The 16,424-nt window shown below is 42.8% G+C and overlaps 1 protein-coding gene across 4 annotated transcripts in view; it reads right to left on the reverse strand.

Annotated features, from left to right (window-relative positions):
* Positions 1-16,424, reverse strand: part of robo1 (roundabout, axon guidance receptor, homolog 1 (Drosophila)) — a 302,907-nt gene that overhangs the window by 186,221 nt on the left and 100,262 nt on the right. For 3 of the 4 annotated variants that reach the window (XM_074640509.1, XM_074640513.1, XM_074640505.1), the window contains one exon: positions 3,896-3,985. The exons of the other annotated variant lie outside the window; for it this stretch is intronic. In XM_074640509.1, the coding sequence (XP_074496610.1) occupies positions 3,896-3,985 (90 nt within the window). The remainder of the gene's footprint in view (positions 1-3,895; positions 3,986-16,424) is intronic. 4 annotated transcript variants of the gene reach the window in all.

Raw genomic sequence — 16,424 nt, forward strand, 5'->3', positions numbered from 1 at the left:
GAAAAAAAATACAGTATTTCGGAGTCTGTGATATTATTAAGAAAATGTACAACATAGAATATGCTGTTTATATCTGCATACTGTGCTGGTCGCCACGTTTAATATTTTCATTTTTATTACTGTATAATCACCTGAAACTAAGAATGGTTGTGTTTTCGTTAGCTTAGAATGAGCCCTTCATATCTACATAGGGAACGGGGCCTCTTCAAGGAGTCCACCATGATGCTCCACCATGTTTCTACAGTAGCCCAGTACGGACAAACCAAACATTGGCCTTTCACGGTTTTTACGTTACCTGAAGGCCACCGTAGTTCTCACGCTTATAAAACTTCTGTAACGTGAGCCGCAGAGTGCAAAACCGTGGTACCGCCGGTTGCTGTCTGACTTCCGTTGCTCCTAAAGTAGTGTTATTAAGGTAAAGATGGCCTCTGAGCGAGGCGAACGGCGTCACCACGGTTTTGCACTCGGCGACTCACGTTGTGAGGAGTGAGCGGATGGGTACTCAGTTGGATGCAATCTGCAACCGCACCACTAGATTCCGCCAAATCCTATAAACTGTCCCTTTAAGTATAAATTAGGCTAATGTGTTTTTATGGTGAGAAGTCGGAATTTCCGAGTTCCCGGGTGGAAATTTCAACTGGAGTCAGATTTCCAACTTGGAAAGTCGGACGAACCTCACCAACCCTGACCTCACAATCCAAGATGGCTGCTCTGTACATCAACAGTAAAAAAGCTGTAATAATATACTGTTTATTAGCACTTCTGTCTTACCGATATGTGTGTCTCATTAAATCAGTCATACACAGAGTACTGTCCAACGTCTATCTGTGGACATGTTCCTACGGTGTTTGTATGCACAAAAGACCAGCCTAATCCATTGTTATGAACTGGTATTGCTAACAATATCTAACCTGGCTGCCGCAAACCCCATTAAGTTTTCTGACTTGTTGAACTGGAACGCAGTCAACTCGGGTGTGGCGTCATTCCCAGCTCCGACTTCCGATTTCCGATAGCATATGTCTTTGTGTGTGTGTGGGTATGCAGACACAGAACAGGAGAGACTTAATAGCAGTTAGTAGCATCAGTTGGCAAGCCAAAAGATGCAGGTGTGAACAGGTTATAAAAGTCATGTATAGACTGTCTTCATCTTCATCGCTGGCTGTGCACCTTTTATATTTCCACCATAAAAATGTGGAATAAGAGCCTCCATTGTACAGTGTGTGTTGATAGATATTTTCTACGCTATCTATCTGATCTTTTTGATCGTTCAGCACTGACTTTGTTCTCACATCACCCGTCTGTCCATCCATCAGTACCGTGAATGGTTTGCTGTAGGGGCGACCGCTTTGAGAGTGGTATGAAACATGGTATTACAGTCATTTGGACCTCCTCTATATTATGCAGCCAATCAGTGGTGACTGTGTGGCAACCTTAAATTCCCTCCCTTTCCCCTTTATCTTTATTTCTATAACCTGACAAATACAGTGGCTCTCTGAACTTTCTGTCCTTTGTGATCTGTGACAAACGCAATGCTAGCTGTCAGCGGAGAGGGAGAAAATGAGTGGTGATGTGCTCTCTGAAGTCACGCTCAGCCCTTTCATGTCGAGGCAGAAGAACCAAAGACCTGTCTCCTCTGTGCGCGTCTGCCTGCCAAGCAGCGGCTCGCTAAAGTGTAAGCGCAAGAGAGAGTTCCAGCGTGCCTCTCTAATCCACTGCCTTCACACAGGTCAGTCTCATTTATTATGAATGTGAAGTTCGGTGCAAAGCTCTTTGATATTGGGAAACAATTTAGGGCTGGCTGAGAGTCTGTGTCTAGGGGGACCAATAAAAAACACTTTTAATGTATTGCAAACTTCAGGTCAGCAAATGGTTCCTTATAAAATTCACAGTAGGCTCTATTAATCCCAGATGAGACAGAGCCAGGCACCTAAAAGACTCTTCGCTGCAACGCTTGAAGGTGCACACCGTTTTCACCTGAGCTAAAACTGGCAGCTGTCAAGATTACCCTCACGTTCCATCCGGAGAGTCACGCTCTCTGAAAATGGAGTCCTTGGCAGCCGCCCGCTTTGTTCTATCAGCGGCAGACTGAGGTATTAGAGCACATTAGTCTCATTTCCAATTCACTGACTGGGCCAGATCGATTCCCTTCATTTTCATGCACAGATGGGATTAAATGGCCAGATTAAACATGAACTCCTGGCACTGTCTGCCGGACAGATTTATCATTCTAAAGATGAGCCCAAATGCAGTGAGGCAAGTATAACATGATTTCCCCTCTTTATACCCTCATTCAAAGCACGCCAAGTCTGTTGAAAGCTGGGAACCCTGACTACAGTATATGGCTAACTCAGAGTTTAAACTGAAAGAGTTTTAAAAAGTTTTAAAGCTGGAAATACTGTCATAAAATACTGTCATGAAACTAGAAAACCTAAGGAATCCATCTTTACCAACCATGTCAGACTAGCTTGTTGTGAAGGAGGTTAAATAACGCTCCAAACTTACACAAAATTTTGACGTGGAAAAACTGTCATGGACATTTTCAAAGGGGTCCCTTGACCTCTGACCTCAAGATGTATGAATGTAAATGGGTTCTATGGGCACCCACGAGTCTCCCCTTTACAGACATGCCCACTTTATGATAATCACATGCAGTTTGGGGGCAAGTCATAGTGAAGTCAGCACACTGACACACTGACAGCTGTTGTTGCCTGTTGGGCTGCAGTTTGCCATGTTATAATTTGAGCATATTGTTTTATGCTAAATGCAGTACCTGGGAGGGTTTCTGGACAATATCTGTCTTTGTTTTATTTTGTTAATTGATTTCCAATAATAAATATATACATACATTTGTATAAAGTAAAAATATTTGCCACCTCCCATGTTGATAAGCATGATGACAAATCTCCCTTTAAGGTAAATTTTGAATAGATAAAAAATGTGCGATTAATCGTTATTAAATATTTTAATCGATTGACAGCCCAATCACCATGTAATAGTTGTTTGGGCTCAAACTTCTTTAATGTCTTAGCTTCACTGATAAAAGGCGTAGCGTGATACTGAAGATGATTGTATGGTTTTGTCATTTATTGTCTGAATTTCCAGCCGCACACAGCGATAAGATGAAGCTCATAACGGTTTTGGCAGCTAATCTGGACTTCCTTTTTCTGTGCAAGACTTCCTGAAGCTGTGTGAGGTCCAGTAAATCACCGAGGAAGGTAGGTCTCCTCGCTGGGACAACACACGGAGAACACTTTTTACCCTCACTCTGGGGGAAAGGGCCCAAAAAAACACATGCGTCATTACTAATCTTCTCCAGACTTGAATCCTTTGTGTGTGCTCATGTGTGTGTGAGCCAGTCCCTCAGGTGAGGACCCCATTTCCGGTTCTGCATTTCCCTACAGAGCTCTGTGGTCTGAAGAGACACCGGCTACATGCATTTGGAGTGGCGCTCCTTTTCCCACAATCCTCCTCTTTCAACACTCAAAACTGGGAAACTCTAAGCAGCAGTCACCACATGTAGATCATGTTTGAATATACTGTATATTTACCATGGAAACACATGGAAACTTTTGAAGCTTATTTATTTAGTATAAAGACTGTTCAACTGTGAGGGGATTTCTGTTTGAAAAATGTAAACAAATGGCTCCCCAAAGTGCGTTTTGTAATCCCTTTGATTGCTATTCTCAATATAGGGCTTATATATAACAAGGTTGTATACTTGGTGTGATAGACAACACGTGCTTTGCTTGATTATAAGGGAAAACAAACTGTATCCTGTTTCAGTGCAAGAAGTTAAATAACTCAAGTCATTTCTTCACCTGGGATCAACTTGATATCTCCCAGTGGTTATGTATGTATGCAAGGACACATCATGAGAAAGCAGCAGCAGCAGTACCTGTGTAGCCCAAAGAGTTGTCGTCCTCATGTTCGGTGGTGGGAGCCGGTGTTGCCCCTTCGCTGGCCCCGTCCTGAGCGACTCCCGTCTCTGTCAACAATAACACCACAGGGACTGAGAACCTGGACGCATTCTGCCCACTTCCCCCACCAACGGTCCAAACCTCCAGCCCTCCGCATCCTTGACACAAGCAGAGAGCGAAAAACGCACAGAGAAGTGGCGGGCTCCATTCTCGTAAACTCTTGTGTCTCTGGCTGCGGAATGCAAACACCCACATTGCAGCGAACAACCAAACACACACAATCCCAACAGTTGTGTATAATCCAAGAAAATGATAATTTCAGACACAATCGGTTGTTGGGTATAGATCCATCAGAATGATGCAGCCTCCAGCTCTTTTCTCTGGGCTCAGCAGGAGGTTGTTCTGTTGTCCTGTGTTGGGCTTGAGTGTAAGTGTGTGGGTGTAAAACAGAGTCACCGTATCAATAGCCATAAGTGGCTGCACCCCTAAAGGGAGCACATGGGCAGGACAGAGGAGGGAGGGCCGGGGCACACTCTGCATGATTGACAACGCCGCTCTGCATGCACACACACGCCGTGCACGCGGTCCTGATGCAAATACAATGATGCACCATTAATTACTAATCAGCTCCTTTTGATTCGGGCCCGTCTTTGTGCATGCGTCTTTTCCAGAGTGACAGGTTGAGTGTGTGCGACAGGAGGTGTGAGGGCGGGACAGTGGGGGGTAGGGGAGGAAAAGGAGAGGCCAAGAGGGCTGGGGTGTGTGTGGCTTATGGGGGGAGAAGGGAGGCCAACTGTGCCCTTATGATGGCTCTGTGTGAAATAAATCAGACTCGGCCATGCCCACTCTCTTTGTTGCCCACTGACAGGGGTTAATTTGTGCTGGGCGTCTGGGGTGGGGAGGTAGAAGGAATCATAATCAAAGAGCATCCAACCCCTTTCGCTAACTGAGTGGCAGTCTGTCGGAAGTATCTGTTTCCTCAATGAGATCTGGCATCACTTCTGATAAACAGCAGACAGGCAGACACAATCGTTCACCGGAGAGTGCTTTAGATCACCGGGGTGTGAAGAAGGGGGTGACCCGTCACTTCATCTGCCCCTCCCACAGTAGGAGAACTGAAAAAAATCTACTCAGACTTTTCAAAACACAGCAATGACCCCAAATCCCACTTTACCACAGTTTTGGATTCATCAATAATAGTAAACACAAAGAGAGACATTCAAAATACAGTGATCATGCCTCACCCCCCTTTCTGCTGCTCCTGTAGTGTTGCAAATTAATGTGACAGTTAAAGGGCCTCATGCTGGGCCAGAGCTATTATCTGGCACTGCTCTGCCTGTCTGTTTATCCAAACAGCAGCGTCTGACTGACAACGCTACAGGAGAGCAGAGCCTCGGAGTCACACAGAAATAAGCACGTAGGTTACGCAGAGTCATGCACATGAATGGAGTGCGATGACACACATAACACATGAGATGAGAGCATGACATGAAGAAACACAGACATCAAGCAGAGTCTGGTACACTGTCTGACACTTACAGCATGACACCAGTCAGATATATAGAGGGTTTTCAATCTGTTCACAACAGGCATTTTTAAAACAAATGCAATATCCAAATACAAAGCTGTTCAAACACAAAGAGTTTTTATAGTAGTTATAATTCTTGCAAAAAGTTCACATACTACCACAAACAACCATGTACAAACCAAATTGATTGCAAATGGTGTATGATGTCTGCCTAAACAACACACACACTGATTGACTGGAGATAATAGCCTCACCGAAATGGTATAAATATTAAAGGGGACATATCATGCACATTTTAAGGTTCATAGTTGTATATCTTTCTACTAGAACATGTTCACATGCTTTAATGTTCCAAAAAACACATCGTTTTTCTCATACTGTTTGTCTGAATGTACCTGTATTCACCCTCTGGATAAAATGCTCCATTTTAGCGCCTGTCTCTTTAAGTCTCCCTCCTGAAAAAGCCCAGATCAGACTGGCTTGCGAGGAAAACATGGTGCACCTTTGCAAAGGTAGTTCTCAAGGCGTGGGCGGTATATTCTCAAGAGCCTGCATGAGCAACCCGGTCTCACAGGAAGGTTTATAAATATCACAACATTCCACACACATTCCACATGTCACGAGGATGCATTTTAGGCTTTCCGCGTGTAATTTGTACACCATGCAACAAAACTACTGTGACGTCCACAATTAGGTTTAGGCAAAAAACACTTAGTTAGGTTTAGGAAAAATGTCATGGTTGGGCTCAAAATAAGTACGTAAACTAAGTAAAATACGTACGAAAACAACAGAATATAAATGCGAAAAACACGTCATAAACATCACTAAAAAATACGTGACAAACGTCACTAACGTAACTTACAAAACAAAACACCGGTCTTGATCACTGGTCTCCTGGTTGACAGTCCTGAGTTTGTTGGATCCATCCACGTCCCCTCTCGCCTACCATAAGCGGTCTTTCTCGCTTTTTATTCTACGTCACTAGCTCTGACCGTAGCATATTTACGCGGTTGGTTTACATTACAGACTACATGGCGTACAAATGACAAAAGCAAGGAAGGCATTCTTATTGCACACTAAATGCCTTGCGCATTATTGTGGTATTCATACACCTTTTTGGGGGAACCGGCTATCATGTGACATAGGAAGGGGAGCCAAATCTGAATGGCTTGTTGAATCACATGTTTTCTGATCTAGGCAGCCCACAAAAACTGACTGGGTTGTCGTATCTCACAGTTTGTGGGTTGGTAGGCACTTCAGATACTCAAATGTATGAGCACAAGCACTGAAAAAGTAAGTTTGTCATTATATGTCCCCTTTAAGCCTATAGATGGAGAGTGAAAGTTCATTCTTGACAAGGTAGAGTCCTCATCAAGACTAAGAAATACTATTTAGTCAATAGAAATATTACCATTAGGATGCAATTTTTGACAGAGATATATATCTATCTTGCCATCAAGCCTTAGGCTACATACTGTATCTGTTCTTTATGTCTTCATATGGAGACTCCTTCTGTCTGATTCCCTGAGTGGTCCACAGTCAGAGGTCCAATTAGGGACCTCTTCAGAGCTCATTAACAGGTGGTGTACCCAGCTGCCCCTGGGGCGTCAGAAAGTCAGGACCTCAATGTTGCCTCACTACCCCCTTTTAGCCTCAACACTGCACCCAGCTCCCCTGTTGGCTAATTAATGGGACACATGTGCAGATAACTGACTGCTTACCAAAAAATACAAAGACAGGCCCGCACCCCCCCCCCCTCCAGTCATTCCTCCTGGGCCCCAGACTATAAGTCCTGGCCCTGAGCCCTCCTCAAACATGGGAGCATGTCCTCTTTTCTGGGTCACAGGCCGTTCTTCGTGGATCAATCCACTGGATGCCATGCAGGCTTTTGGCCCCGTTTCTACACTACAGCCATAAATGATGAGGTCTACTCTAACTCGATTTGACCTGAGTGGTTGTTTGCAACACTGTGGATCCAATCAGCACAAGCCCCTGTACAACTTGACATGACAATAAACCTGATGTCTGACTTATTGCCACTGTAGTGAAGGTTGTTTAGTTTGACAAATGCTGGGAGCTCCTAATAGATGTAACAGAAGAAGCCAGAGAGGCTACAGTAGCTGTTGTCTCACTGTTATCTTGTCATGTATTGGCAGCAGCGTGTAAAGTGATGGATGGACTTAAAATGATGAGTGTGGGGAGTCTGAGTCTGGGGCTTGTTAACAGGATTGACTGATTGTTTGCTGTAGGACAAGTTCCTTCACACAGCCTGATCAGAGAGGCGGCATATTTCTGTAACATGACCTCGAGCAATTTCGATGATTAAATTGGTTTCTTGGAAAAATGTTCTCCCTAACATCTGTTTACTTTTTGTCTGATGACCGAGAGAAAATAAGAACAGCCAACAAGAACGCTAATATTGGGGCAAAGCCAACAAGTTTTCACTTCTTTCATTTGTAGCATTCATTCTGCGAGTTGAACTTTTAAATGAGGTCCCTGCTCCTTAATGTAGAACCCATAACACCATCTAAAAGAGTATCTTCTTCATTTTGAGGCAGGATTCAATAGCTTTCATTAGCATTATTGAAGGCAGACAAAAGAAGACAAACAGTACCAAAAAAGTCTTTGATTAAAGTCTTTTTTCCAGCAGAAGCTAGTCTGTCCGCTTCATCTGTTTCCACGGCACCATTACACTCATTTCCATTTTGATTACACTTTCTTTGTTTTCTGCATGACTAATGGAGTTTTAATCAGGCCTTGAGATAATACAGACATACTCAGTGAGCACACACTGTGCAGAGAAAAGAAAAAAGGACAAAGTCAAAGTGGAGCAGCATTTTCATCCGCAACTCTTAAAATAACTAGAACTCTATAAAATAAATTGTAAGCAGCAACAGCCACATTTAACCACAAAGCTCCTGAAATTTAAGTCTGGAGATGAATAACATGCTGTGTGGATAAGGAGAGGCAGTATCTGCCTGTACAAAAATCAAATAATATCCACAAGTACTCCTCCTAGCACGGCTTTAAAAAGAAAAGCACAATGCATACATCACCTCAATAGTTGTTGTTGATATAAGAAAAGCCAGTGGTGGAAAGACATTACACACACCATAACTGCATGGTGTCTGTTGAGAAAAACACCTTTAAAGGAACAGTTTCGCAATTTTAGAAATATGCTTATGCGCTTTCTCGCCGAGAGTTAAGGCCTTTACACACCAGGTGTGTGACGAATAAACGACTAGAAAATTGCATCAAAACTCATTGATACTACTCATACCTGCAGCGGTGCAAATTTGCGACAGTTGTAACACTTGTTCAATAAAAGGTTGGACAAGATTCGTGCAGGCAGAGGATCAACTACCTAAACCCTATTGACCCAGAGTGTCTGCCTGAGATAAATTGTTGTGTAGCCTAAGCTATTGTAAGCCATTTCATTGAGTTTCCTTTTATGAATGAGAAATGCCCTGAGTGAATTTGCCTCTGGTAAATAAACTCGAAAAAAAAAGTTTGGAAACTTGAGTTTGGTGGATTATTTCTCTGTTGTTACAATGCTAATGGCATTGTATTTTACATCGTTGGAAAGCCTGTTTATTTACCTCCACAATGATGTCCAACTTGTAAGGATCATGCATTTGTGGGATGAGCAGCACAGCTGATTACCTTTATCTGCCAATGCTAAACAGTGTATTCTCCTGCAATGTGGATTGTTGCACCGACGGAGTGTCATGGTGTGTGTGTGTGGGGGGGGGGGGGGGGGGGGGGGGGGGGGGGGGCATCTCCCTCACTGGCAAAACAAGGCTTGTCATTATTGAAGGCCATCTCAATGCAGTGAGATATCGGGATGAGATTCTGCAGCCAGTGGCGATCCCATATCTCCACAATCAGATGACAACGCTCGCCCCCACAGAGCCAGGGTTATCACAGACTACCTCCACAATGTGGGAGTAGAGAGAATGGAACGGCCTGTCAAGAGTCCACACCTCAACCCAATTCAACACTTGTGGGATCAGCTTGGGTGTGCTGTACGTGTTAGAGTGACCAACACAACCACGCTGGCTGACCTGCAACGAATCATGGTTGAGGAATGGAACGCCATCCCACAGCAACGTGTGACCAGGTTGGTGACCAGCATGAGGAGGAGGTGCCAGGCTGTTGTGGCTGCGTATGGATCTTCCACCGCTACTGAGACTCCTGACGGTGTATTAAATGAATAAAGTGTAAAATAGCCAGTATGTCTTGTTTGTTCCTTGTTACTGATAGAGAGTTCAATCATCCAATCCACCAAACAACTCAAAACAAGAGTCAACACCAGCAGGAGAATACACTGTTTACCATTGGCAGAGAATTTTGGCAATTTTTTCTTGGGCACTACCCACATAATCAACTGTGCTGCTCATTCCACAAATGCATGATCCTTACAAGTTGGACATCATTGTGAAGGTAAATAAACAAGTTTTCCAACCATGTAAAATACAATGACCATTAGCATTGTAACAACAGAGAAATAATCCACCAAACACAAGTTTTTTTTATGTTATGTAGTGTATATGTCTGGGGCCTTTATTGTGAAAGGTAAGAGCAGAAGGACTGGATCTGGTATGCGCTGCCTTTGTCAAGGTTGAAAGGAGTAATAAAGTTTGCCGTCTTGGTTTGGACTGCAGAGCCTCCGTATAGTTCACTTTATATATCTATTGTTGTTGTACACTATGCTTTACATTTTGAAAATGTCCGTTTTGCACAATGTGATTGGTTGATGCCTTTATTCGTGGTGTTAACGCTAAGAAAAATCAACCCTCATTTCAATCGCTTTTTTGTTGGGTAATATTGGCGTTCTGTGTGAAAGTACTCATGACAAAAAGAACAGTTTGAAAAATATATTGACGTGTGAATTATACTCACACTTAAAAAAGGCCCCCCGGTGTGTAAAGGCCTTTAGATGAGAACATTAATACAACGCATGTATGTAGCTGGAGTCAGTAGCCGGTTAGCTTAGCTTAGCACAAAGACTAATAAAATCTGATTACCAGTGACTTCCTGGAGTTTCCACTCACATTGACGACAAGATCCCAGGAAGTTACTGCTACTGGCCAAAACATAGTCCAGCACCCAACCCCTGGAAAACCGCAATTGCCATTTTTACACTTTAAAACAATTTGTATTAATTTGTGTTGATAGGTTGATTTTGTTACCAGTGGACAGAACCAGGCTAGCTGCTTCCCCGTTTCCAGTCTTATGCTAAGCTAAGCTAGCCGGCTGCTAAATATCTACTGTATAGAAGCATGTTTCCCAAAATGTCAAATTATTCTTTAAAGACAAGAAAGAAGTATTAAAAACCAAGTCACAAATCACTGAGTTGTACTGCAGCTGTCGTGAGAAAGCAGAGCAAATGACACACACACACACACACACACACACACACACACACACACACGCTTGGCATCAGCTCTGAAGAACTCTTTATTTTCATGAAATACTGCCTCCACAACCACCCGCTGTAAAGTATATTACTGTAATAGCTAATTGATGAGACCTTTAACTCCAGGCATGAAATAATTACTATGCCAGAGTGCACCATACATCACTTAAGAGGGAAAAACCTATATACCATGATATGTATTATATAATTACTGTATATATTTTAGGTCACACTGCCAAGCCCTACTTGTACCCTCGCAATAAAAAAGTCCTTTTTATGTGTGCAATGTTATTGCCTATAACTTAATCTGTAAAGGATTAATATACAATTTATTAACCAGTTAAAACATAAAGACTAGTGACTTACATACTGGGAAATTATGGATACTTTTGTGTATGTTACTGAAAGAATGAGTGGAAGAAAGAGAGAGAGAGAGGGAGAGATTTGAATATGTCCCAGCTGAAGTTCAACTTTACACACTGCTATTATGTTTTCAACAGCTATTTAAGATTCTAGGCATGATAGTGACAGTGACAAACGGCAATAATTAGGACTATATTAGTTCCCGTGGGTGAACTGCAGTGAAAAGCAAATTTAAAGCGAATGTTAACATCAAATGATTGTGCAGATATTTTCCACGAAACCCTCTGATGTCCTTAACAGTCGCAGTTTCATTGCTCCTTGCTGCAGCCGGAGGGAACATCAGTGCAATGACAAACAGATAGTTATTTTGATCACACTTGCCAGTTTCTGAATGAATGGCTGCACACAGGGTTTCGTTGTTGACAGGTACGCTGCAGTTGTGTGTATTGTATCTCTTCCCAAACACGGTTTCGTTGGTTACAAAACCCACAGCAAATATGTACGCGTCAATCCTCAAGGTTGGAATGTGACTCATCTCTGAATGCATGACGGGTTGATTGTGGTTAAATAAAAGTGCAAATGTCAGAGAAGAAATATGTGCCAATTGCCTTACTGATAGATTTGCTCGGAGGGCATCAACCACAAAAAGACAAACAGAACAAAACAAATAATGTTGATCGGCGCTAAGGGTGCTAAATATTGCATGGTCACTTCACTGAGTGAGTTAGCAGCCCACATTGTAACTGTCAGCTGCTGTCAGGGCTGGTGAGCATGTTAAATTCAAAGAAGGGCTTTTGTGAAACGCTTTCCACGGATATCTCGTTCCCTCGCCTTTAAGTTACGTAACACGTATTATCACGCCTACTTGAAACTTTGCCTCTCAGCTTTGTTTAACAACGCTGACGTCAAACAAGTTCAAAGGCTGCGAGGAGCGTGAACTTGCTCCGACATCCCGGCGGAGCTGAGGCAAGCATCCTCCACGCTGTCGAAAGCCCAGATGTCCATCTCTATGACACTGTAATACTTTTCGTGCTCGGAGAGAAAGACAGGTTGAAGGAATGGGGACGGAAAGAGAGAGAGAGAGAGTGACTTCTCTTAGTTGAGAAAAAAAATTAGGCCTTTCAAGGATTTAAAGTGCTGTAGCCAAGGTGAAGCACTTCTGAATGCTTGTTATGCATCAGTCGGATCTGGCGTCTGCAGCTCATGGTCATGACTCATAAGCAGCTTGTCAACATCCACCACCACAGCCTCCAGACTATGTGACCTTCTATGTCTTCTCACTACATTACCTGCTGCTTGCAAGTAATGTACCACGCACACCCCCTCAAATACCAGGAGACTTCTTTGCATCTGGGGGTGATGTGACCAAGAGACTAAGAGTAGGGCTGCACAATAATGGCCAAAATGATAATCCCGATTATTTTGATCAATATTGAGATCACAATTATTATCACGATTATTCATAGATTTTAGGGACAAAACATTTTAGTGCAATTTCCCATTTAAAATAAATAGAGCGCTGCTTTTACCTCCATGTTGTGCTACGTTGAAAAAAATCTTGGCATTAGGAGTTCTAATTATGTGTTAGTAAGCTGCTTAGAGCCAATGTTAGAAAGTTAAACAGGTCATAATTCCCTCTCTAATATCTATTTTATATTGCTGTGAAAACATCTCCTTCAAACAACGGTATTTATTCAAATTTCTTGATGCGTTCAAAATTACATTTGAACTCATCATGATAGCATTATAGTTTTTCATCGCCAAATACTCATTTTTACTGAGTTTAGCATGAACGCACCATAATGTGCTCCGTGCTGTCGGCAGACGAGCCGCTCACTGTAGTTACTCTGAGCAGCAGCATGGGAATGAATTACAATATAATAAGTGTCTGATTAAGTTAGTTGTTCCAAATGTTTTGAGGTTGTTTCTCCACGGCTTATTTTGGACTTGCAGCTGTGACAAGTTGCAGCTTTATGTCTTCTTCACTCACGCTGAAGAACTTCCACACAGACGACATGTTGTGTGTTTGTGTGACGTTACTGACTGAGCCGCTGTGTGCCCACGTAAAACCATCATGTGGCGGCTAAACATGCGTCTGACCGGCAAAAAACTTGGATATATGAATATGAGACTTCTAGTTTTACAGCTTGGTCCAAGTTTCGTGAGCCAGGCGTGTCGCGCTGGACAGGCTCATTAACATAAAGTTGAGACTTTTCAACTTTATGTAAGTACAGACCATCTCCAACTCACCGCAACTATCCCACCATGCACTGGGCAACGGCTTCTCCTGCTTTCCATTGGAAATGAATGGAAAGCACTGAGATGCCCTCCGCCACTGGCAGACTAATCGTGTAACTTCATCACTCAGTCACTCAGTGACAGGCTTTTGCGTTTGTAAGGCTGGCCCTTTGTGGTCCAGCCAAAAAAAGTCATGCATATGAGAAACTGGAGGTTTATGACTATGGCAAATGAGTTTAAAGGGCAGTGGAGCAAATAATGCAGAACTCATTTCAAGGCTGTGGCACATTAATGACAAACTACAATGATGCTACCTTTCCCTGCTCTTCGATTCACTTAATCAGGCACATGTGCTCTAAACATAAACACACACACTCGTGAAGCACACACACACACACACACACACACACACACAAATTCAAAGGAAAAGGAAAGAGCCCTGAAACTGAATTCACATTTGTTTTTTGTATAATCTTTGAAAATTCCGTCAATATGTTAATGTGAACAATTCTTTCCCAAAAACCAAGCCTCTAATCTGTCTTCCCTCCCAGCAACATTTGCTGGAGCTGCTCCATTCACAGTCAAAGACTTTCCAGGCACAAGGAAACATTTCACTTGAGCTTTTATACTTAATGAGATGAATTCCAAACCAGAAAATGTCACCATAACCGCTTGACTCCAAAACGTGTTCATCCTGGTTAGGTTGGAGTAGTATTATGCAAATTTTTGTTGAGCAAAGATGTAAAGACTTGATAGCTGTTTATCATCCCCAGTTCATCTGTGCCCTGGTAAATGCCTCGAGGATGTTTGTGCCATTAACGTGAGCCAAGGGGAATTCTGCACGTTGTTTTAATTAGAGATCCAGAGAGGGGAAAATATCCACCAGTGATGTATAACCTTCACAGTCTTTGATGTGATGACACCCGGCATTCAGTTCACACTAGACACACCTATTCATCTCTTTCTTCTCTCAAGCTGTGTTATGGTCAAAACAAATGAGCAAACACTGAATGCATCTTGGTTTGGCAATGTTTGCTGAATAGCTTCACTCTGACAAGCAATTATTGCTTCACACTGTGGCTTTAAATTCCTGACCTGTTCTTAAAAAAACACAATAAACAATCGTGGAGCTGTTGAAGAATATGGCCGTCAGAAACCAAAGAATTGGACAAAATAAAATTTTGACCTGATGATAGACAAGAAGTCAAATGTCTTATTTTCATGACAATACATCCAATAGTTTTAGAGGTATTTCAGTCTAAACCATAAATGTCAACCTCATGGTGGTGCTGTATGAAAAGTCAATGGGAATCACCAAAATCATTAAGATTCATCATCTGGGGAACACGCATGTACTGTATGTACGTACAAAAATTCATGGAAATTAAACCAAAGGTTGTTGAGATATTTCAGACTGGATCAAAGTGATGGACTGACTGACCGACATTACCATCTACTGTAAAGAGCTAAAAAAAAAAAATAGACAAAATAATTTTAAAAAATCAATAGAGCCAATAAATAACCACATTTCTTGCCAGGTTAATATCATAGACTGTATAGAAAGATGGATGACATGACAGCTCCCCAAAAGTGAAGCCAAAACATCTGGATCGACCCCTGGTGGCTGGCTGCAGTATAGGTCATAAATCCCGCCCCCTCCATGTTAGTGGATGGGACATGGGCCAAACTAAAAAGTCAAAGTACACGTCAAATCCATTTTCCCAAAGATGTTTTTGTCATTTGATGTAGTTCTTATCACGCCGATGTGTTCACGTGTTCATTTTTCTGATAAGTTTGACTTTAATTAGTTATTTAATGCTATGAGACATCATGATTGACAGCTGTGATTGACAGCAACTCTGAGTGACGTCCGGGAGCCGGAGGCTCGGGAAATGTACGAGAGAGGAGATGTAAATTTAACTTTACATAACCTATTTCCTAAGTCTGTGTAATAGGACGTGTCAATTTGATCATAAATGTAGTTATACAGATGTTATGGTTAGCTGTCGTGTCTTTCTAGCTAAGCAGCTACCGTGTTGCTAACGTAGCAGTTAGGTAGTTCACGTTAGCAAGCTGCGGTCGTGCTCGACTTGTAATTGGCTCGGGCGCGTGTGTGGGCAGGACCTCGATAGCGCATCTCCAGGCTCCCGATCACTACTGCGTAGACTCTGGCTCCAAATTACGTCAAAATCTCAAGATGGCAGCTCCCGTATCCGGGATATTTTGGCTTCACTTTTGTACAGTGGGAAGAAGTGGAGGCGTTGTCCATGTATATACAGCCTACAGTTCAGATACAAGAGTGTTTCTAAGGAATTCCACTTATAGACACTTTCTAATGGGGGAGCCTGAAACTAGTGCTCAAATTATAAAAACGAATACATAATTGCTACACAGCTCATCTCTGGTTGTTGTTTAGAAAGATGCCGACAAGCTACTTTGCACACGGCAGTTTGCTAATGACTTCAAGGCAATGATTCTGTTCATTTTTCTGTGATTGCCTGTGTCACAGTTCGGTCGTCATCTGATCTGAAGTCAGGCAAACTGAACAAACAGCAGGCGCTATCTCCCTTTCCCAGCCTCTCTCGCCCTACACACACACACTCTCTCATTCCACCACGGATTGGTGCTCGTTGGGGAGGAACATGTGTATGCTAATTCACTGGAGCACAAACTAACTATTCACAGTCCAATGAGAGAGTGCAGATAAACCAACTTATGCTCTCAATATGTCTAGTTGTGATTAGAGGAGATGGAAATGAGGCCCTGAGAAGATGTGCGGTGAGAACATTGCAGGCATGCAGCCAGTTTCTCAGCACTCCTGAAGAGAGAGCTAACGATCCCAGTAGACAGCCAGATCAATACTAGCAGCTTAGGTAGCGAAGGCTGTGCCAGGATCCCGGTGCTCTTTGCTACATGTCCACAGATGTGCAAAGTAGTTGGTGGGGACCATAAAGACGGT

This window comes from Sebastes fasciatus, chromosome 7 (assembly GCF_043250625.1).
Source record: "Sebastes fasciatus isolate fSebFas1 chromosome 7, fSebFas1.pri, whole genome shotgun sequence".
NCBI lineage: Eukaryota > Metazoa > Chordata > Actinopteri > Perciformes > Sebastidae > Sebastes > Sebastes fasciatus.